The 16512-nt window shown below is 46.4% G+C and overlaps 1 protein-coding gene across 2 annotated transcripts in view; it reads right to left on the reverse strand.

Annotated features, from left to right (window-relative positions):
- DOCK1 (dedicator of cytokinesis 1) overlaps window positions 1-16512 on the reverse strand; it is a 502641-nt gene that overhangs the window by 41101 nt on the left and 445028 nt on the right. For both annotated transcript variants that reach the window (XM_084751055.1, XM_084751054.1), the window contains exons 36-38: window positions 15574-15614; window positions 14011-14101; window positions 10419-10538 (exon numbers count right to left, since the gene is read on the reverse strand). In XM_084751055.1, coding sequence (XP_084607181.1) covers window positions 10419-10538; window positions 14011-14101; window positions 15574-15614 — 252 coding nt within the window. The remainder of the gene's footprint in view (window positions 1-10418; window positions 10539-14010; window positions 14102-15573; window positions 15615-16512) is intronic.

Raw genomic sequence — 16512 nt, forward strand, 5'->3', positions numbered from 1 at the left:
CCCACCCGGGGCCTCGTGGGCATTCTGAGACTGTGTATCCCACAGCCCCAGGCTAGCCTCCAGTTCACGATGTAGCTAAGGGTGGCTTTGAACTCCTGATCCTTCTGCCTCCACCTCCCAAGTGCTGGGGTGACAGGAGGATGCCATTATGCCCAATACCACTTGGGATTCTTGATGAGAGAGAGAGAGGAACAAAATGTGACTCTGAATTAATGGAGGTATTTTTAATACTTTGAAGAGCAAAGGCAAGGTACGTTCCTGGTGGGTTTCGCATCGAGGGAGGCCTGCCTGAAGAGGAGGCTGGGACACCATGTCAAGTTTTCACACTTCGCACCTGTTCCCTTTTGTCGGCTGTTATCTCATATTCTCTGTGTGCCCACGTCCTGGAGGACCACACTCTCCCCTGTAATGTTTCTTTTAGGCACCGGTGACCCACGCCTTCCTTCTCATGTTTCCACTTCAAAGACAGCATTCCCTTTCCTTGTAGGTCTCCTTTAGCAGGTTGTTCTTTACTTTCTGCAAGCTAATTCACCTTCTCCTACTTAGCTGCTCGGGTTTTTTCAGCCCTCTAATTCATTCCCGAGCAAAAGCTTAATCTGTCTTGATCCTAAATGACAGATGAGGTCCTTTTAAACACATTGCCGAGTAATTGTTTTTAAGAGAAATATAGGTCTCAAGTAAATATCTTATCCTGCTCACCCTGAGGTCTCATGGTTGTGTTTCCTATCAGATTTTCTATAAATACACAACGCCCACCCCCCCCTCCCCAACATGCCCCTCCACTTGCATTAAAGGATTCCACACTGGGCAGATTTTCATCTGTTTTTAATTGGACCAGGGCTCTACAGGGAATGTGGGCAGTTCATACTTCCAACACGAATGCCTTGGAAAATATTTCAGCACCACAGAGGAAGCAGATTCAATACGATCTAGATTTAGATTGTCTCAGAGAAAGAATCAGTTTGACCTTTAGTGACTGAACCCTGGGCTCAGCTCCATTCTTACAAGAGCTACAGGCTTAGCAGGCTTGAACAGCCCCCAGATGAATGCCTGGACTCGCAGACAACTTTATTTTCTGATCTGAGGTCCTTAATCCAGTTTATGGCACCTGGGGAGCTGTGGGCTACCATCTGCGGGGGCTGGGGGTGGGGGTGGGGGGCGCGTCTGGCCTCTGCTCCTCCCTTTCCTAAGATGGCAATCTTTCCTGTCTTCCCGGTTTCAGGAGCTCCCGTTTCTTCAAGATCTACACACCGAAATCTTTCCTTTCTGATAAAATGCCTTTTCGGTGTCAAGACAGTGGCAGCAGAGGACGATGGGGGAGATGGCTCCATGGGGGAAAGAGGGTGGCAGCTACGGAAACAAGACAACGTGTGTTCAATTCCCAGAACCCACATGGAAAGCCAAGTAGGGGACCTGGGCGACAGCAGAACACTTGACGGGCGAGCAGGAGGAGCTGAGTTCAAATCCCCAGCCCTCACGCAAAAAAGTCTGGCATGGGCTCAAACAACTGTCTATCTCGAAGTTCCGTGGGAGATCTTGTCTCCTGAGAAAAAGGGAGAAAAGCAACAGAGAAAAACATCACACACACACACACACACACACACACACACACACACACACACACACACGGTGGTGGCAGAGAATATATCAGGTATTGATTGCTCACAGGCAAACATGAAGTGGATGACTGGGATGCAGACTCTCCAGGGTGGTGGAGTGTGGCAACAGATTAAAAGACAGGTGTCATTCAGGGACAGAAGTTCCTTCATCCTTAACATGGCTGACTCACAGGGACTGCCATGGGTGACTCTGGTTTAGTGCACTTACTGGCTGTGACCAGCTCCCTAGCAGAGGTGTTGTATATGAAGCTTGACTTTCAGCCATTTTTCCACTGCTCATCCGTTTTCCCTGGCAGTTATCGGGGAGTCACACTCAATTACCTCCTGAATTTCCAGAGTCCCACACAGCTCTCTGCTGTTTAATGGATGAGGATCAATGTTGTGGAAGAGGCCATAGCTCTCTTTGAGGTCCCTCTGCACCAGAGGAACCAAGTGGCCCAGGACCAGCAGGAGGGCCTTCACACTCGGTGCACAGCCTTCTAGTCTCCAAATCCGCACAAGGGACCACTCGCACCTGTGAGGCAGGCCTAACCATGTCCACCTGTGTGACATGCTCAAGGAAAGCTTTGCTATTTATCCACTCTTAGGGAACTCTGATGCTAGCCATGAGTCCCCGGAGGCCAACTCTGCCTATGTCTGTATACATCAGGGTGCAGAGTGGCCCGCGGCCTGCAGTAAGCTTGTTAGCGGAGAAACTTCTTTGTCATCCTATGGACTAAAGTGCGACAACACTGTTCTTGGCCCTGATGCTCTCAGAAAAAATAGTTCCCTTAAATAGTGTTAAATCCCAAAGAACTTGAGACCTCAGTACACACACACAGGTTTGGTTTGAGGAGACAGACTCCAGCTCACACCGAGATCTTGCAAAGCCTCAGAATGAATTTATGACGGGGTTCCACAAGGCTTACCCACAGCCTTCCAAAATGGAACGTCACAGGATGTGAAAAACATCACCCTACTTAGAAACAAAAAAATCCAACCATCTCACCAAAAACGGAAACCCATCTCCAAATCCCTATTTACAGCTCACAAGAATGAGGCAGGCTGCTTGCGTTTTGTTTTGTTCCCCGCCCCCCCACCCCCCCAAGTTTGGCACAAGGCAAAGTGTGAACTTCATGAACGGGATCTTCTTCTAAAGGAGAGGCAGGACTCCAGTTTAAAATAACTGCAGGGCTCCACACATCACTGGTAGTAAGTTACGCATTGTAGTCATCGTTAGTGGGACTTCAGGGTCTGGACTTGAGAGACTGAGAGCCACAGCTACCTGGGCTAGGTCGGCATCCATACTCTAAATTCTCCCAATGGCATGCCTGCTATTTTCAACTCTCACCCTCCTCAGAGAAGCCTGGTAATTTTCGGTGAGGTACTTGGATTAAGGGCTTCATTGAAAATTACTAGGCCTCAGCCAAACACAATAAGACAGACAATTTGGAGCAGCTTCAGAAAAGAACGCTCGCCTCCCAGATAAAGCCAAACAGAGGCGGCTTTTGCAGGGAGAGACCCAGGTCAGGGTAAAAATGGAACAGGAAAGGAGTCTGCAGTGATTGTTGGGCCGAGGAAGGAAGAAATGTTGGGAGAATGAAAACGAGAGTGCACGGAAATGACATTTTGTGGAGAGAAAGGAGAAGATTAAGATGCCAACAGCTAGGCTGAAAGTCACTCAAAACTTTAGAGAATGGAAGAAAGGCAAAAATAGAAGAGTGATTTTGTATGGGAGAAATACAGACAACTAACAGGTCATGTGTTACCGGTGAATGTGCCCAATATAAAAGGGCAAAAACTCCCGTTGGCCTTGCGGGTGTCATGGCGCAAAGGTGGAGAGAGATAGAGAGAGAGAGAGAGAGAGAGAGAGAGAGAGAGAGAGAGAGAGAGAGAGAGGCTGTTTCAGAATTCAAGTCCAGCATCAGTGTGAGCCTTCTGTTAGGGCTTCCCTGCATAGGGGACGGCGCTGTAGACCGGAGAATGGGGCCTTGGGCCTGGCCCTCCATCAACACAGCGTTCCAAGCCACACTGCCTGGGATGCTGCGGGCCCTATTTCCTCCAGGCTACCACCCTTAGTCCCAACAGCTCAAGGGTTTACACCACGTCCCCATAGTAAGCTGAGTGAAGATTTCCTTAAGTGCAAAGAAAACCAGGCCAAAAGTTAGGAACTGTACCTATAGAGGTGTGCCTGACCTATGCCAGGCTGAGACTGTGGCATCATTGGGCTTCCATCTTATCATCCTATTAAAAATTATGTTTAAAATATTTTAATTTAATTTTATTTGTTGTTTATATACACATATACATACAAATGGTACATGTAATAACATTTTTTTAAAAAAGCACTTCTAAGTGCAAGATCAAGCAAGCTTGAGGTTTGAATGGTTATATGCATGCACGCACACACACACACTCAGACATGAGCCTGGCCATGAGAGCGCAATTGGCAAATCGCATCTGTGTCCGGGCCTCCTGCGTGCTTGTCTGCTCACCCACTCAATAAGCTGCTGCCACCATTCAGACTGAAGGCAGCAGTTTTTATCAGACAAACAGGACAGTGCATAGTGATGGCCAGCCCTTCCCTTGCAAAGACCCGCCTTTGTCCCATTAGCAACCTCTACTGTGCTGAGTGCTGTCCTGGAGCGAAGTTAATATGAGATTCAGGATGGAGAACGCTAATACCACGCACAGGCAGGACTCTCGTCGGGGGAGTGATGGGGCCTCGATGCTTCAGACAGTGTGTCACGTGGGGGGAAGAGGAGTGATGCTTCTGAGACCTCCCTGGAGGTGTTTGCTGTTCCAGCAGGGGATAGAGGGGACTCACTTGCAAAAGAGTAAGATTTTTGGGGGGCTTGGGGTGAGGCAGTGACACAGTTCTGGCGGCAGGGGCAAGAGTTCAACACTGGAACATGGGAAAAGAGAATCACTCCTACAAGTTGTCCTCTGGCCTCCGCAGACTGATGGTCTACATCAGGCTGGCCTGCGAGCATGTCTGTGAGGAAGCCTTCATCGGTGTGAGACGCCCCGCCCTAAATGTGTCAGGCCATTGATCCTCAGTCTCACTGGTGAGCTCACCTATCCTGTTGCCTCCCTGCTGCTGATTCCTTCCCCAGTGCTAGAACCAGTTTCTCTGGGCTTCCAACGTAGACTGGAGATCAGTGGGGTTTTTGTTCTGTTTTGTTTTAGGTATTGAGCCTTGTTTGCTGAGCAACTACTAGGTTCTCAGCCTCCCTGGTTTGAGAAGAGCATTGTTGGACTACCCTGGACATATCCTGAAGCCAATCTAATAAGCCCCCTAATAATATGCCTTCATTCTATTGGCTCTGTTTTTCTAGAGCAAGGGTTCTCAACCCGTGGGTTGGGACCCTTTGGGGGTTGCATATCAGATATCCTGCACAGCAGATATTTATATTATGACTCATAACAGTAGCAAAATTACAGTTATGAAAATATTATGGTTGGTCATCACCACACCACGAAGAGCTGTATTAAAAGGCCGCAGCATTAGGAAGGTTTTCAAAACCTCTGGTCTAGAGGGCCCTGAGAAATACAGTCCCCTACAGGCTCATGTGATCTCCAGATGGCGGCGCTGTTTTGGAAAAAGTGAACAAGTCTTTATGAAGTGCTTGGGGAAGTCAATCACTGGGTGTGAGCCTTGAGGCTTGGTGGCTCAGCTCTACGTCCTGTCTGCCCTCTGTTCCCTGACTAGGTGTCGTAGATGTAGTATGACCGGCCTCCTTATGCTGCTGCTGTGCCTTCCTGCCATGTTGGATGTTGTTCTACCTTAAGCCATAGGGCGTCATAAGCCACTTCCTCTGTTAAGTTGCTAGTTGCTAGGTTCTTATTCAAAGCAGAGAGCAAAGCAACTAGTACAATGCTCCGAGGAATTAAGAGGAGTGTCGGCTGGCTTTCTCATAGGTGGCAAGGGGTGAGGGTGGGGAGAACTTCTTTCTCTTGCCCATGTTGCCACACACAGACAAAACTGCACGGCCAGCTCTCACTCTCGGGGGTGGCTCACATGAATTGCTGTCATTAGGGTCAGCTCTACTATGCTACCCAGGTGAGGTGCAGGGCCTGCTCCATTGGGTGCTGCAGCAGGTGAAGGGCAAGGACAGCTCTCCTCTCCCACCTGAATCTGGGGTTGAGGGCGAAAGGGAGGTGGGGTCTATTTGCTTTCTTATACAGCACAGGACCACTCACCCAAGGACGGTACCACCCACAGCGGGCAGGGTCCTTCCATATCAATCATCAATTCCCCACAGGTTTGACTACAGCCCAATCTTATGGAGACATTTTCTCAATTAAGTTACCCTCTTTTCATATGACTCTGGCCTGTGTCAAGTTGACTGAAACAGAGCTACAACAACAGACTCAACCCAATCAGGACAATAGGCATGAAGGATGTTGGTTCTAAATGAGTACTAAGCATGCTAGCCTGTAGAGCAGACTTATTCCCCAAATGAAAGTGAGTCAAAATCTTGAATAGTATGTATGTCAAACTAGCAGCATCTCCCCCTCCACCCCCCCACCCCTACTCTCACAGGACATTGGGACTCATTGTGAAGCACTTTTCCTATGAAGTCCTGCCATCCAAGATCTCTCCAAACAGAAGAAGAATGATACTCAACCACAGAGAAGCCAGGATGAACACCAGAGCCAAGTTCTCTTAGATAGCAGCTCTTGTATCTGTAGCTTTGAAGAGCGACCCCATTAGATGGACACTTTTCTTAGTACACGTGTCACTTGGGCAAAGCCAAGATTAACAGCTCTAGGGATGGCAAGATGGCTCAGTGGGTAAAGTGCTTGCTGGGCAAGCACCAAGACCTGTTTTTGGACCCCTAACACCCACCGAAAAAGTCAGGTGCTGTGGTGTGTATCCATAACCCCAGAACTGGAGAGGCAGAGACAGGTGGACTCCAGGGCTTTCTGGCCACACATTCTAGCCAATCAAGGATCTCTAGGTTCATGGGGAACACCCCATCTCAAAAAATAAAAATAAAAACAAATAGATGGACAGTAATAGAGGAGGACCTCTCTGAGGGCTGCGACATGAGCCCAAATGGGTGACTGCACTCACATGTACACAGATTAACCACTTTATGTGCCCTGAACACACTTATCTATAACTCCCCTCAGTGATCAAATGCTGTGGGGGCATGGTGGGACCAGGTTCCCCTCATGCTGTCCTGTCCTCCTAGGTACTTGCACAGCCCTAGGCGGTCTATATGACCTTGTTAATTTGCCCCAGCAGATGACAAGGGCAGAAGCATTTCCCTCCTACTCCTTCCTTGGTTGCATCTACCTGAGCAGAAGTTCAGCTTGCCTGGGCTTAGTTCAGGGACACAGCCACAGAGTGTGTGAACAGAAGTGGGCCAGGGTTGTTTGGAACGCTGGGGAGTTCCAAGTGAAACCTCCAGAATACTCTGAGCCATCCCAGCCTGCATACAAGATAATGGCTTCCTAAAACACATCCTGCTCGCTGATTTGAAGATGGACCCTTTGCTGCCAGCTCATTACCCAGGCACTGTTCGCCCTGTGCTCAGGAGTTCTCACCAGCACCTGCACTGTAGTTTTGTGTGGATGGGCAGCGCGGCTACTACTTAACATTCTGGTGGAAATGTCACGGGCACTCTGAAATGGCTTTCCAATCTTGTTGTTTTATCAATACAATTGGAATGGCAGCTGGGAACACAGCCCTCCCAAGCTCACTCTGACTCAAGGTCAGCCAACGGATCACGTCACCATGGTCTTCTTTTTGTTTCTACAACATGGGGACATCTGAGGACAGTCCTTCCACTGGCTTTCCTTTTTTGTCTATACTATTTTGTCACATGGCTCCTCTCTCTCTCTCTCTCTCTCTCTCTCTCTCTCTCTCTCTCTCTCTCTCTCTCTCTCCTCATTATTTTTTTAAATTCACTTTGCAACCCTATCCCTCCTCACCTCCCAGTCCCACCCTCCTTCTCCCTTCCCCTATTTCTCAGAAAAGAGGAGCCCCTTCCAATCCACCCCAGCTCATCAAGCCATATCAGAACTGAGCATGTCCTCTTCCCCTGTGATCTGGCGAGGTAGTCCACCAGGGGGAAGTAATCGAAAAGCTGGCAAGAGAGTCCATATCGGAGACAGCTCCCACTCCCCTTACTAGAGGACCCACAGGAAGCCTGAGCTGCCAATTGGCTACATCTGTGTAGAGGGCCTAGGTCTACATGTGCACGGTCTTTGGTTGGTGCTTCAGTCTCAGCAAGCCTCTCTGGGACCTGGTTAGTTGGCTCTGTTGGTCTTTTTGTGAAGCTCCTGTTACCTCCAGGTCCTTTTCTTCTTCCCCTCGCTTTTTCATAAGGCTTCTTTCTCTTTCTTTCTTTCTTTCCAGAATATTCTCTGTACTAGGGATTCCTTGCGCATTATGGAAAGCACAGCTCCACTCAGCCACGAGCTTTCTAGTGACACTGGTCCTCACTCAAGATAGTTGGATATCCTGGCAGATTGCAGTTGGATACCCACGCTTTAAACTGACTGCATTCATTTTTGCTCCTTCATGTGACTTTTTAAAGATGAACTATTATTTTTATAGAAAACGTTATCAGGCTATCATCTTTCATTAAAAACAAGCAAACAAACAAATTTGTCTTGTGTCTCTCATTCCTGAGGCCCATGGTGCTATTGGAAACAAGCCATTCTCAAGGAAGAAAGTGCTGCTAAACGTTGTTTGGTCATCTAGTCACCATTCAGCAGGCATGCAGTAGGTACACTACTCTGACCACTAGGCATGCTGGGAGAATAAACAAATGAGGCATCTGTTTCCAGTGCTCATAGCCTTCAGTCAGCCACTACAGAAGCATGCACGGAAACCTCCTGTAGCAAATTAAAGTAAGTACTCCAAAGGCAGACGGGGGCTGGCTCAAGGGTGAGGAGGAGGTAGCATTTAGGCTGAGGTGGAAATGGCTCTGGGGTGAACAATAGACAGCTACTAGGTAGAGCAGGGAGGCTGGAATATTCCAGACTCCAACAAGTGTGGCTAGAACACAGAGTTAGGTGGAGGGGCAAGACAGGGAGATGAAGCCAGAGAAACTGCAAGGTCTAAGGTCCTTCGGATCTGTGATTCTCACAGAAAGTCTGATTATGGTAGACCTCGGAGGCACATGCTCCTCAGACTTAGTGGAACCCTGCTTTTCTTGGCCTTCCTGACTCAGATCTCGACTTGTACTTCACAGCACCTGGTTGCCCTTCCCCCAGCATACCACAAACCCACAAAGCTTCAGGCTGTATCCGCTGTGTTTCTCTAGTGATTTGCTGAGGAACGAAAAGTTCCTGGCCAACTGAAGGAGCATGAGCAGGGGCCCAATGGTGAAGGCTTCCTGTCTCTACATCCCGCCAGTCTACCACAGGGCCACATGGAATCTACCTTCCAAATGGCCTGGCTGAGGAATCTGGACTTTTCCCAGTGTCAAGAATGACAGGTAGCATAGGCCTGTCATCGTTGCTGCTCAGAACGCCGAGGCAGGAGGATTACAAGTTCAAAGACAGCCTGGGAAGCTTAGTGAGATGGTCTTTTGAAATGAAAAGGCTAACAGAAGGAAAGGGCACCGTACCTCAGTGGCAGAAGACTTGCTCAGCACCTGGGAGGTCCTGGGTTCAATTCTCAGCAACACACACACACACACACACACCATTCAAAAACGAGGCAAACAATCACTTCAGATACAGAGAAAGTCCTGAGCTTATGCTCACAGAAAGTCTACTAAATAGTCACCTTTAACAGGGTTTAGTTCCTGTGAATGACAACCAAGGGACAGCGTCCTTCTGTGCAACACAGGTGCTGCTATGGGCAGAAATGCATATCCAGGATGATACGTGCAGTCCTAAGGCCCTGTACCTATGAGTAGGAGCTTCATATGGAAACAGGCATTTTAGGCATAGTTTCAGTTCTACGGAGCAGGGTGGGCTCCCTGCCAGGGACTGCCTGGTGTCCTTGTAGAAGAAGGAATGGACACAGGCATACCGTGAGGACATGGAGGACCCAGACAAGTGGGTGATGGGTCAGCAAGGGAGCAAGTACCAGTGACAGCCCACCATCACCACGTCTGCCATAAGGCACAGGCACAAAGCACATAAGCCTGGAAGGCCTCCAGGGAGCATGCGCTCATACACACCTGGACTCCAGGCTTAGAGCTCCAGGCACTGAAAGGTGACATGTTTCTATTGTTCGAAGCATTCTGTCAGAAGCTTGTTTTGGTGGGAGTCTTGCTGGATTTGTGCAGAATAGCCTTGACATGACTTACCAACCCCAGAAGGAGCTTGGGGGTCACCTTAGTTTTATGAATTTCTTAAGCCACAGGGGCTAGTTTGTATAGTGGCTAGGCATCTGACCACAAGGACAGTGATGAAGTGTAAGACAGCTGATTAAAACGATGGCAGCTTTCCCTTAACAGTCAACTGAATGTATCATTTACTTAAGCCAATTAATCTACAAACTGCCAAAGTGGAACAAAGCTTGTCTTGTCACAGGGTTAATATTTTTTTCAGTGACAACCGAAAAATGCAAGATGACAAAGGCATACACCAGCTCCAAGCACACAGACATGTCCAAGCCATTCTCTCAGGCTTTACTATCCACAGAACATCCAAAAGAGCTATTGATTTAAAAAAAATAAAAAATAAAAAGATTTCTTATAGGCACAAGCTGGAGGAACATACACAAAACACCTCCTTACACAATACGTAATATAGTTCTGGTTCTGCAAACATGTGTTAAGAATTGTGCTTCCAGCGCTGCAGCAGGTCATGTGTAAGAAAGAGACCAACAGATGGTGTGTGTCTTACCTTGCCTTTGTCAAAGTAGTGGATGATTTCTTGGTAGAGCTGCTCTTTCAGCTGTCCTTGTGTTGTCGCCTGGAACCCATCCCGCTGAGTGAGGTGGGCTGCACACACGTCCTCTGACCACTGTGGCAAAAACGAGGAATGAACAATGCTGAGGCAGGGGCATGTTCAGTAATGTCACTGAGCACCAAGCCAGGCATTGAGTATTCCTAAGAATGTGATTCTAGGGACCCAGTGCTACTGTCAGACTGCCCAGGCTTGGGAATGCCAGGGGCATGTCCCTGGAGAGCCCAAGAAGAAAGGCAGATGAGATGGCAGAGCCAGACTTGCCTGGGCACCAAAGCTTACAAACAGCTTCCTGGTAGCCAGGTGTACTAGAGGTGACTGTTTTCGGTGGGCCATGAGAGGCCTCACTCCTTGGTCAGAAGTCACTCAACATCTTAACAGACAATGTGTGTGGATCATAGGTCATCCAGAAGAGAACTCCATAGTCTACCAAGATCCTTAAGGAAGGAGAGAGGTCTCTGCACCACCAGCTGTAGGCCTGCTGCCTGGCACAGTCTCCATCAGCGTTTGTGGAAGTTCTGGCCAGTTTTGTGTAAATTGAAGAGGCACCATGGCTAGGGCCATATGACAGGCAAAGCATGTGAAGCCCTCAATGTTCACTTAGCAAACCAGTGTTTGTATAGACTTTAGGAACAATGAACAGATGCTTCTTGAGGCCCTCGCATGTGCCTACGGGTCAAAGAGAGGTCAGAAGCCTTACCCATAAGAGCGCTGAGCCACCCAGAGACTGTCATCACACAAGTGCATTATGGGATATAATAGCCCTGAAGAAGATTTCATAGGCATCTAAGGGTATCGGGTGTGACTCTGCATGGAGTGGCCTGGGAGGCTCAGAGGAGAGTGCAGCATGCATGAGCTTCTCAGGTGGACCTGTGAGCTGCAATGTGATCCTGTGTTAAGACAGGACAGTAAGGGGCTTACAAAGAAGCAATTAACTCCCAGGGCGTGGTTCCCAAATAATTTCAGGTGGAAGTGCGGGATGTCTTAGTGAACTTAGTGCTGTTGTTAAACTATGAGATCAGCTATGGTGACACTTGTTAGGAGCATGACAGACAAGGGGACCAGGGCAAGCGCCTGGGTGGTGCTGTGACATAGGACAAAGATGATCTGGTTTGAGGAGTCAGGCTCCTGTGAAGGTGGTGATACACCATCAGAGGCTTGCTTTCAGGCACATGTCCTTCCCAAAGTCAAGGGCCTTGGCTACCTCAAGCTGAACTCTGCAAGCCTGAGTTCAGTTCCCTAGCCCTAGAACTGTCGGGTAGGAGCAGAAGGACCTTTATATGGTCCACAAGATGCTCAAGTTAAAGGTGGACTTACAAGATTCCATCTGCAAGCAGAACTGAGAGATTCCTTAACCTGAGTTTGTGTCACACAGTTGGTTATTTGAGAGGTAGACATGTGGATGTAAACTTAAGACTTTGGTGATTCTAACATAACTATAAGAACAAAAAGGTTCAGTCTTGGTTTTTTTGTTTTGTTTTGTTTTGTTTTGTTTTAGACTATAAAAGAAACATCTGGAATCAGGAAGAGGGAGTTTTCCCATGGAAACCTGAAGATGAGTAAATTCACTGCTAAGCTAAATACTTGTGCTTTTAGTTATTCTCATTTTCGATTAAAAAAATATAGTAAAAAAAGGATTGCATCTAAGAATCTTTTTAGTTAATCAAAAGCAATACAGACCGTCCTGTGTAGTAAGTTGATTAACCAGCATGAGTTTGCATTGATAACAATATCAAACATATTTAGGGGAAAAATCACAAAATGCAATAATATAAACAATATAGAGGCAGATTATGTTTCATTTACTACTTAATTGGAAAATTTGGAGCCCAGTGGAAGAGATGAAGCAATTGAGACTACTGATCCAGGCGGTGGAACAAGCTATCACAGAGCCTGTGACAAACCCATCTGTCCTCAATATATCCAAAGATTAAGCAAATGGTATGCTTATGCATACACATGCAAGCACACACATATATATTTTACATCTATACAGACTTACAAGGTTTATGTTTAAGAGTATGAGCAGTCTGTCAAGCTGTTTTAAATTCCCTGGTGTGAATAATAAGATCTTCACATTTTGAAAATGATCCTGTTACTAACACTTGGATTTCTAATAAATACAGACATTGGACTTTACAAAGGAAATGGCTCTTTACAGATGCACTCCCCCAAATCTCTATCTTCAAAAATGTGAAAGCTTTAAGTGGCCACAAGACAGGAGGGGTCCTTAGGCACACAGCCTACAGGATTGTGGAGAGGGAGTAAGAGTAAGCCAACTATTTGCCTTCTGCCTGCCAGAACCCTGCTCATCTCAGGGGTGTGTGTGTGTGTGTGTGTGTGTGTGTGTGTGTGTGTGTGTGCGTGCGTGCGCACACACCCGTGCTGGTTTCAGGATGAGGACAGGGACTGAAGGCATCTGCCTGGGATTTAACTCTGTAACACTATCCTCCTTGACTCCCACGACCCAACAGGCATCTTCTAATGCACAGTTTTAACATAATTTTCTCTTGTGAGTCTATTTCTCACTCCACTTTTGCTGTTTGGAAGGTTACCTACCCTAGGTTCGGAAACAAGATTCATTGACTAAGTGCTCTAAAGGTTCTTGTTAATCTAGTGCATAATTTTCTGATTTTTTTTTCTTAAAATGAGAATTTCATGTGATAGTAATCAAAGACTTGCTAAGATTCTGAGATATAAAACTTGAAGTGGCATAGCAGTTTCTCCATCCATTCACCTGTCCATTCAACCTTCCATCTACCCATGCATCTTCCTAGCCTGCATCTATCCATCCATCCATCACTGCTCAATCCCTCCACTTGTCTACCATCCAACATTCACCCACCCACGCATCTAGCCTTCTCTCTTCCTCCACTTTGCTTCTCACATCCATCCGTTTCCTCACTAATCCACCCATCCATCTGCTCACCTACCTGCTGTAGTTATTTTATGAGGACCTACTCTGTATTACTAACTCTTCTGGAATTGGCCACGGGAAAGAACAAAAAGGCATCAGCACAAGCAAAAGGCTGATGTCTTAGAGGGAGCTGAGTGATAAAGGAGCCTCCCAGAGTTGGAGGCTCTCATGCTGCTTCTCATTAGCAACACTCTTTAAAGACTCAGACAGCCAACGCTGGTGTCCGGGTCTGCTTCCTGCCTCTGCCAATGTGAGGAGAAGGATGACTTATCCTTCCTCTCGGCTGCTCTACCAGGGTCATTCCTTATTATCGATGCTGTTCTCCATCCTTAGTCCTGTCAGCAAAGCGAAGAATTGCACACCATGACTCACAGTCGCTTCGCAGCCCACTGAAGGTTTGCAAACTTGACACCTTGTTAAGTCGGCAATCAGCTGGGCCAAATCTGCAATCAGAGCCCTTCTTGAATATTTCTGTTTATGTCACTGGCTGTAGCCAATATTCATAAAATATTATGCCAGTGGTTTACTGAAATTTGTTGTGGAAAAGTAAAATTTGGAATAAGCCTCAGAATTTATAAGAGCCGCATAGACGTGCGCTGTGATTTTTATTACCTTTAGAAGCTTCGCGTGGAGAAGCAAGGTGTAAGCCGCTTCTGTGTAGTTGTCACATTCTTTGTGCAGGTCGCAGAGCTTATATAAGTACCTGGTGAAGAAAGAGGACTGCATTCTTAAAGAGTCACTAGGTAATTTGTGTTGAGGACTGCAGGTGCTAAATTCGACATTCGACAGTAACTCATGGCTATACTTTCTTTTTACTATGTTCATAATTCATAATGCCTTGAAGACAGTGCAGAAATCACTAAGAAACTGACAAGAATAAATGTAATAGTAATAATATATATTCACACACACATATATACCATAATATATAAATAAAAGCATATATTGGCATATACATATACAAATATATAATTTTAAGTCATCTTTGTAGGAAAAATGAGGATATATATATATATAAAGGTAAGAATTTCATTGCAAGTTTCCTTTATTTATTTCATCTCTTCTAGTTTTATTCCTCAAACATTTGAGATGAGATTAGACAATCTAGAATGTGCATTTCTTTTGAGTCAAAATACACACACACACACACACACACACACACACGAACACACACACTCCATAAAGATCTAAATCCACAAGATAAAAAAAAAACTTGAGGATGACAGCAAAGGCGATCAAAGGAATGTCTGTGCTGTAGGAAGAAAGGGACGCTCTTTACTGCACACCTCAACACATTTTGGATCAAAGAAGCTGGTTGTTTTCCTAAGTTTATTATATTCATACGGTATGTTTTAAAGGAAAAAAAATGAAAAAAAAAAGAAATCCAAAATGACACAAGTACACTCTGTGTAGCTAACACACAGTCAAGCTTTCTGTCACACAGATGACAAGCTAACCTTGTTCACTGAAGTGGTCTGTCACCTTGCTAATTAGTGACCACATAACTTGAACAGTGACCAAGAAATATAGTGTGTCACTCTAATCAAGTGCCTTGACAGCCCAATGAAGCTGGAGATCAAACTCAGATCCTCGCCAAGCTAGGTAAGTGCTCCATCAGTGGCCTATGTCCTATGTCCACAGTATATCTGAAAAGCAAACAATGACCCAAGTCCAGCTGGTCACACAAGACATTTTTTTTTCATTTTTGCGAGAGAAAGACACAGGCATGTGGGACTAGAGTAGTAGTCAAAGTAAGAGTAGACTGCAAAATTATACTGTCTACTTCTGGAAACTTTATAACCAAGTTTCTCATTTAGTCACATGACTTACTAGGGTGGCAGTGTGTACATAGAGGGTGCTAGCTCGCTTGGCACCTGCATACCTTATATACATGTAAGATGATTACAACAGACACACAGAGTGCTGGTCAGCATGGCACATGTGTCCCTTATATACATCTCACAGTGGGTACCAGGCACACCGAGGGTGCCCGTTAGCTCAGCACATACATACCTTACGTACACATCACAGTGACTATAACATACACAGTGTGCTGGTCAGCTTGGCACACACCTACCTTGTATACATCTCAGAGATCACAGTGCACACACAGAGGGGCCACCAGAGTAACACACACACACACACACACACACACACACACACACACACACGTACCTTATATACATTTCTTCTCTTTCAATTTCTTTGTAGAAATTCTGAAAAATTAAGCCATGGCATTGTTTAAAAAAAAAAAAACCTCCATTATGTAACACAATACAAAGACAGACAAAGCAAAAACAAACATTAAAACAACTCATCAAAATGGTCCCATGTCGCAAATCGATGGCTCAGTTACAGTTGGCACATCCAGTGTTCTGCCTGCATGTGTGCCTGCAGGTCAGAGGAAGGCATCAGATCTCAGTGTAGCTAGCTGTGAGCCACCATGTGACTGTTGGGAATTGAACTCAGGACCTTTGGAAGAGCAGTCAGTGCCCTTAACCTCTGAGCCATCTCTCCAGCCCCTAGAGTAGAGCTCTTAATTCATCTGAGCGCTGAGCACCTCACACTGTACTTGACTTTTGCTTTTGTAATGATCACATCTCAATTTGTCGGTCATTTGAAAGTCACCTGTCTTAAGTAAACTCAAGGTTCTGGCTGAAAGCATAGTCTCTTAATCATTGTAGTTAGTCTCATGTGAATAAGCGAGCCAACATTGGGAGTAAGGAAAGGCACCATAAATATGACTTCAGCGTGCTGTGGGCAGCCTTTGTGTGACACAGAGAAGCGTGGGGACATTCTTGTCCTTACATGTTCAAATTATTAACCATATGTAGTTAAAGGTAAAGATGCATTAGTTACATAACACTGCCACACTGACTGTTTCATGAGGGGCTGTTGTCATTGCTCTGAGCAGTGTTGAAGCAGACCTCCCTCCCACATGCCCCCCACCCCACCCCGCCCCTGAGTTTCCCCTTCCCTCAGCCCCCGGTGGACATAAGGTTTTCTGTAGGGAGTGATGGATTCTCCTACATTTTTACAGTGATAGTCTCTGTGACCCTCACTCCCATCTCAGAGGCATAAGCTGCCCTTTATCTTCTGCCCTTGCTGAGGTCT

The sequence above is a fragment of the Acomys minous genome (genome assembly GCF_964271855.1).
Source record: "Acomys minous genome assembly, chromosome: 2".
Classification (NCBI taxonomy): domain Eukaryota; kingdom Metazoa; phylum Chordata; class Mammalia; order Rodentia; family Muridae; genus Acomys; species Acomys minous.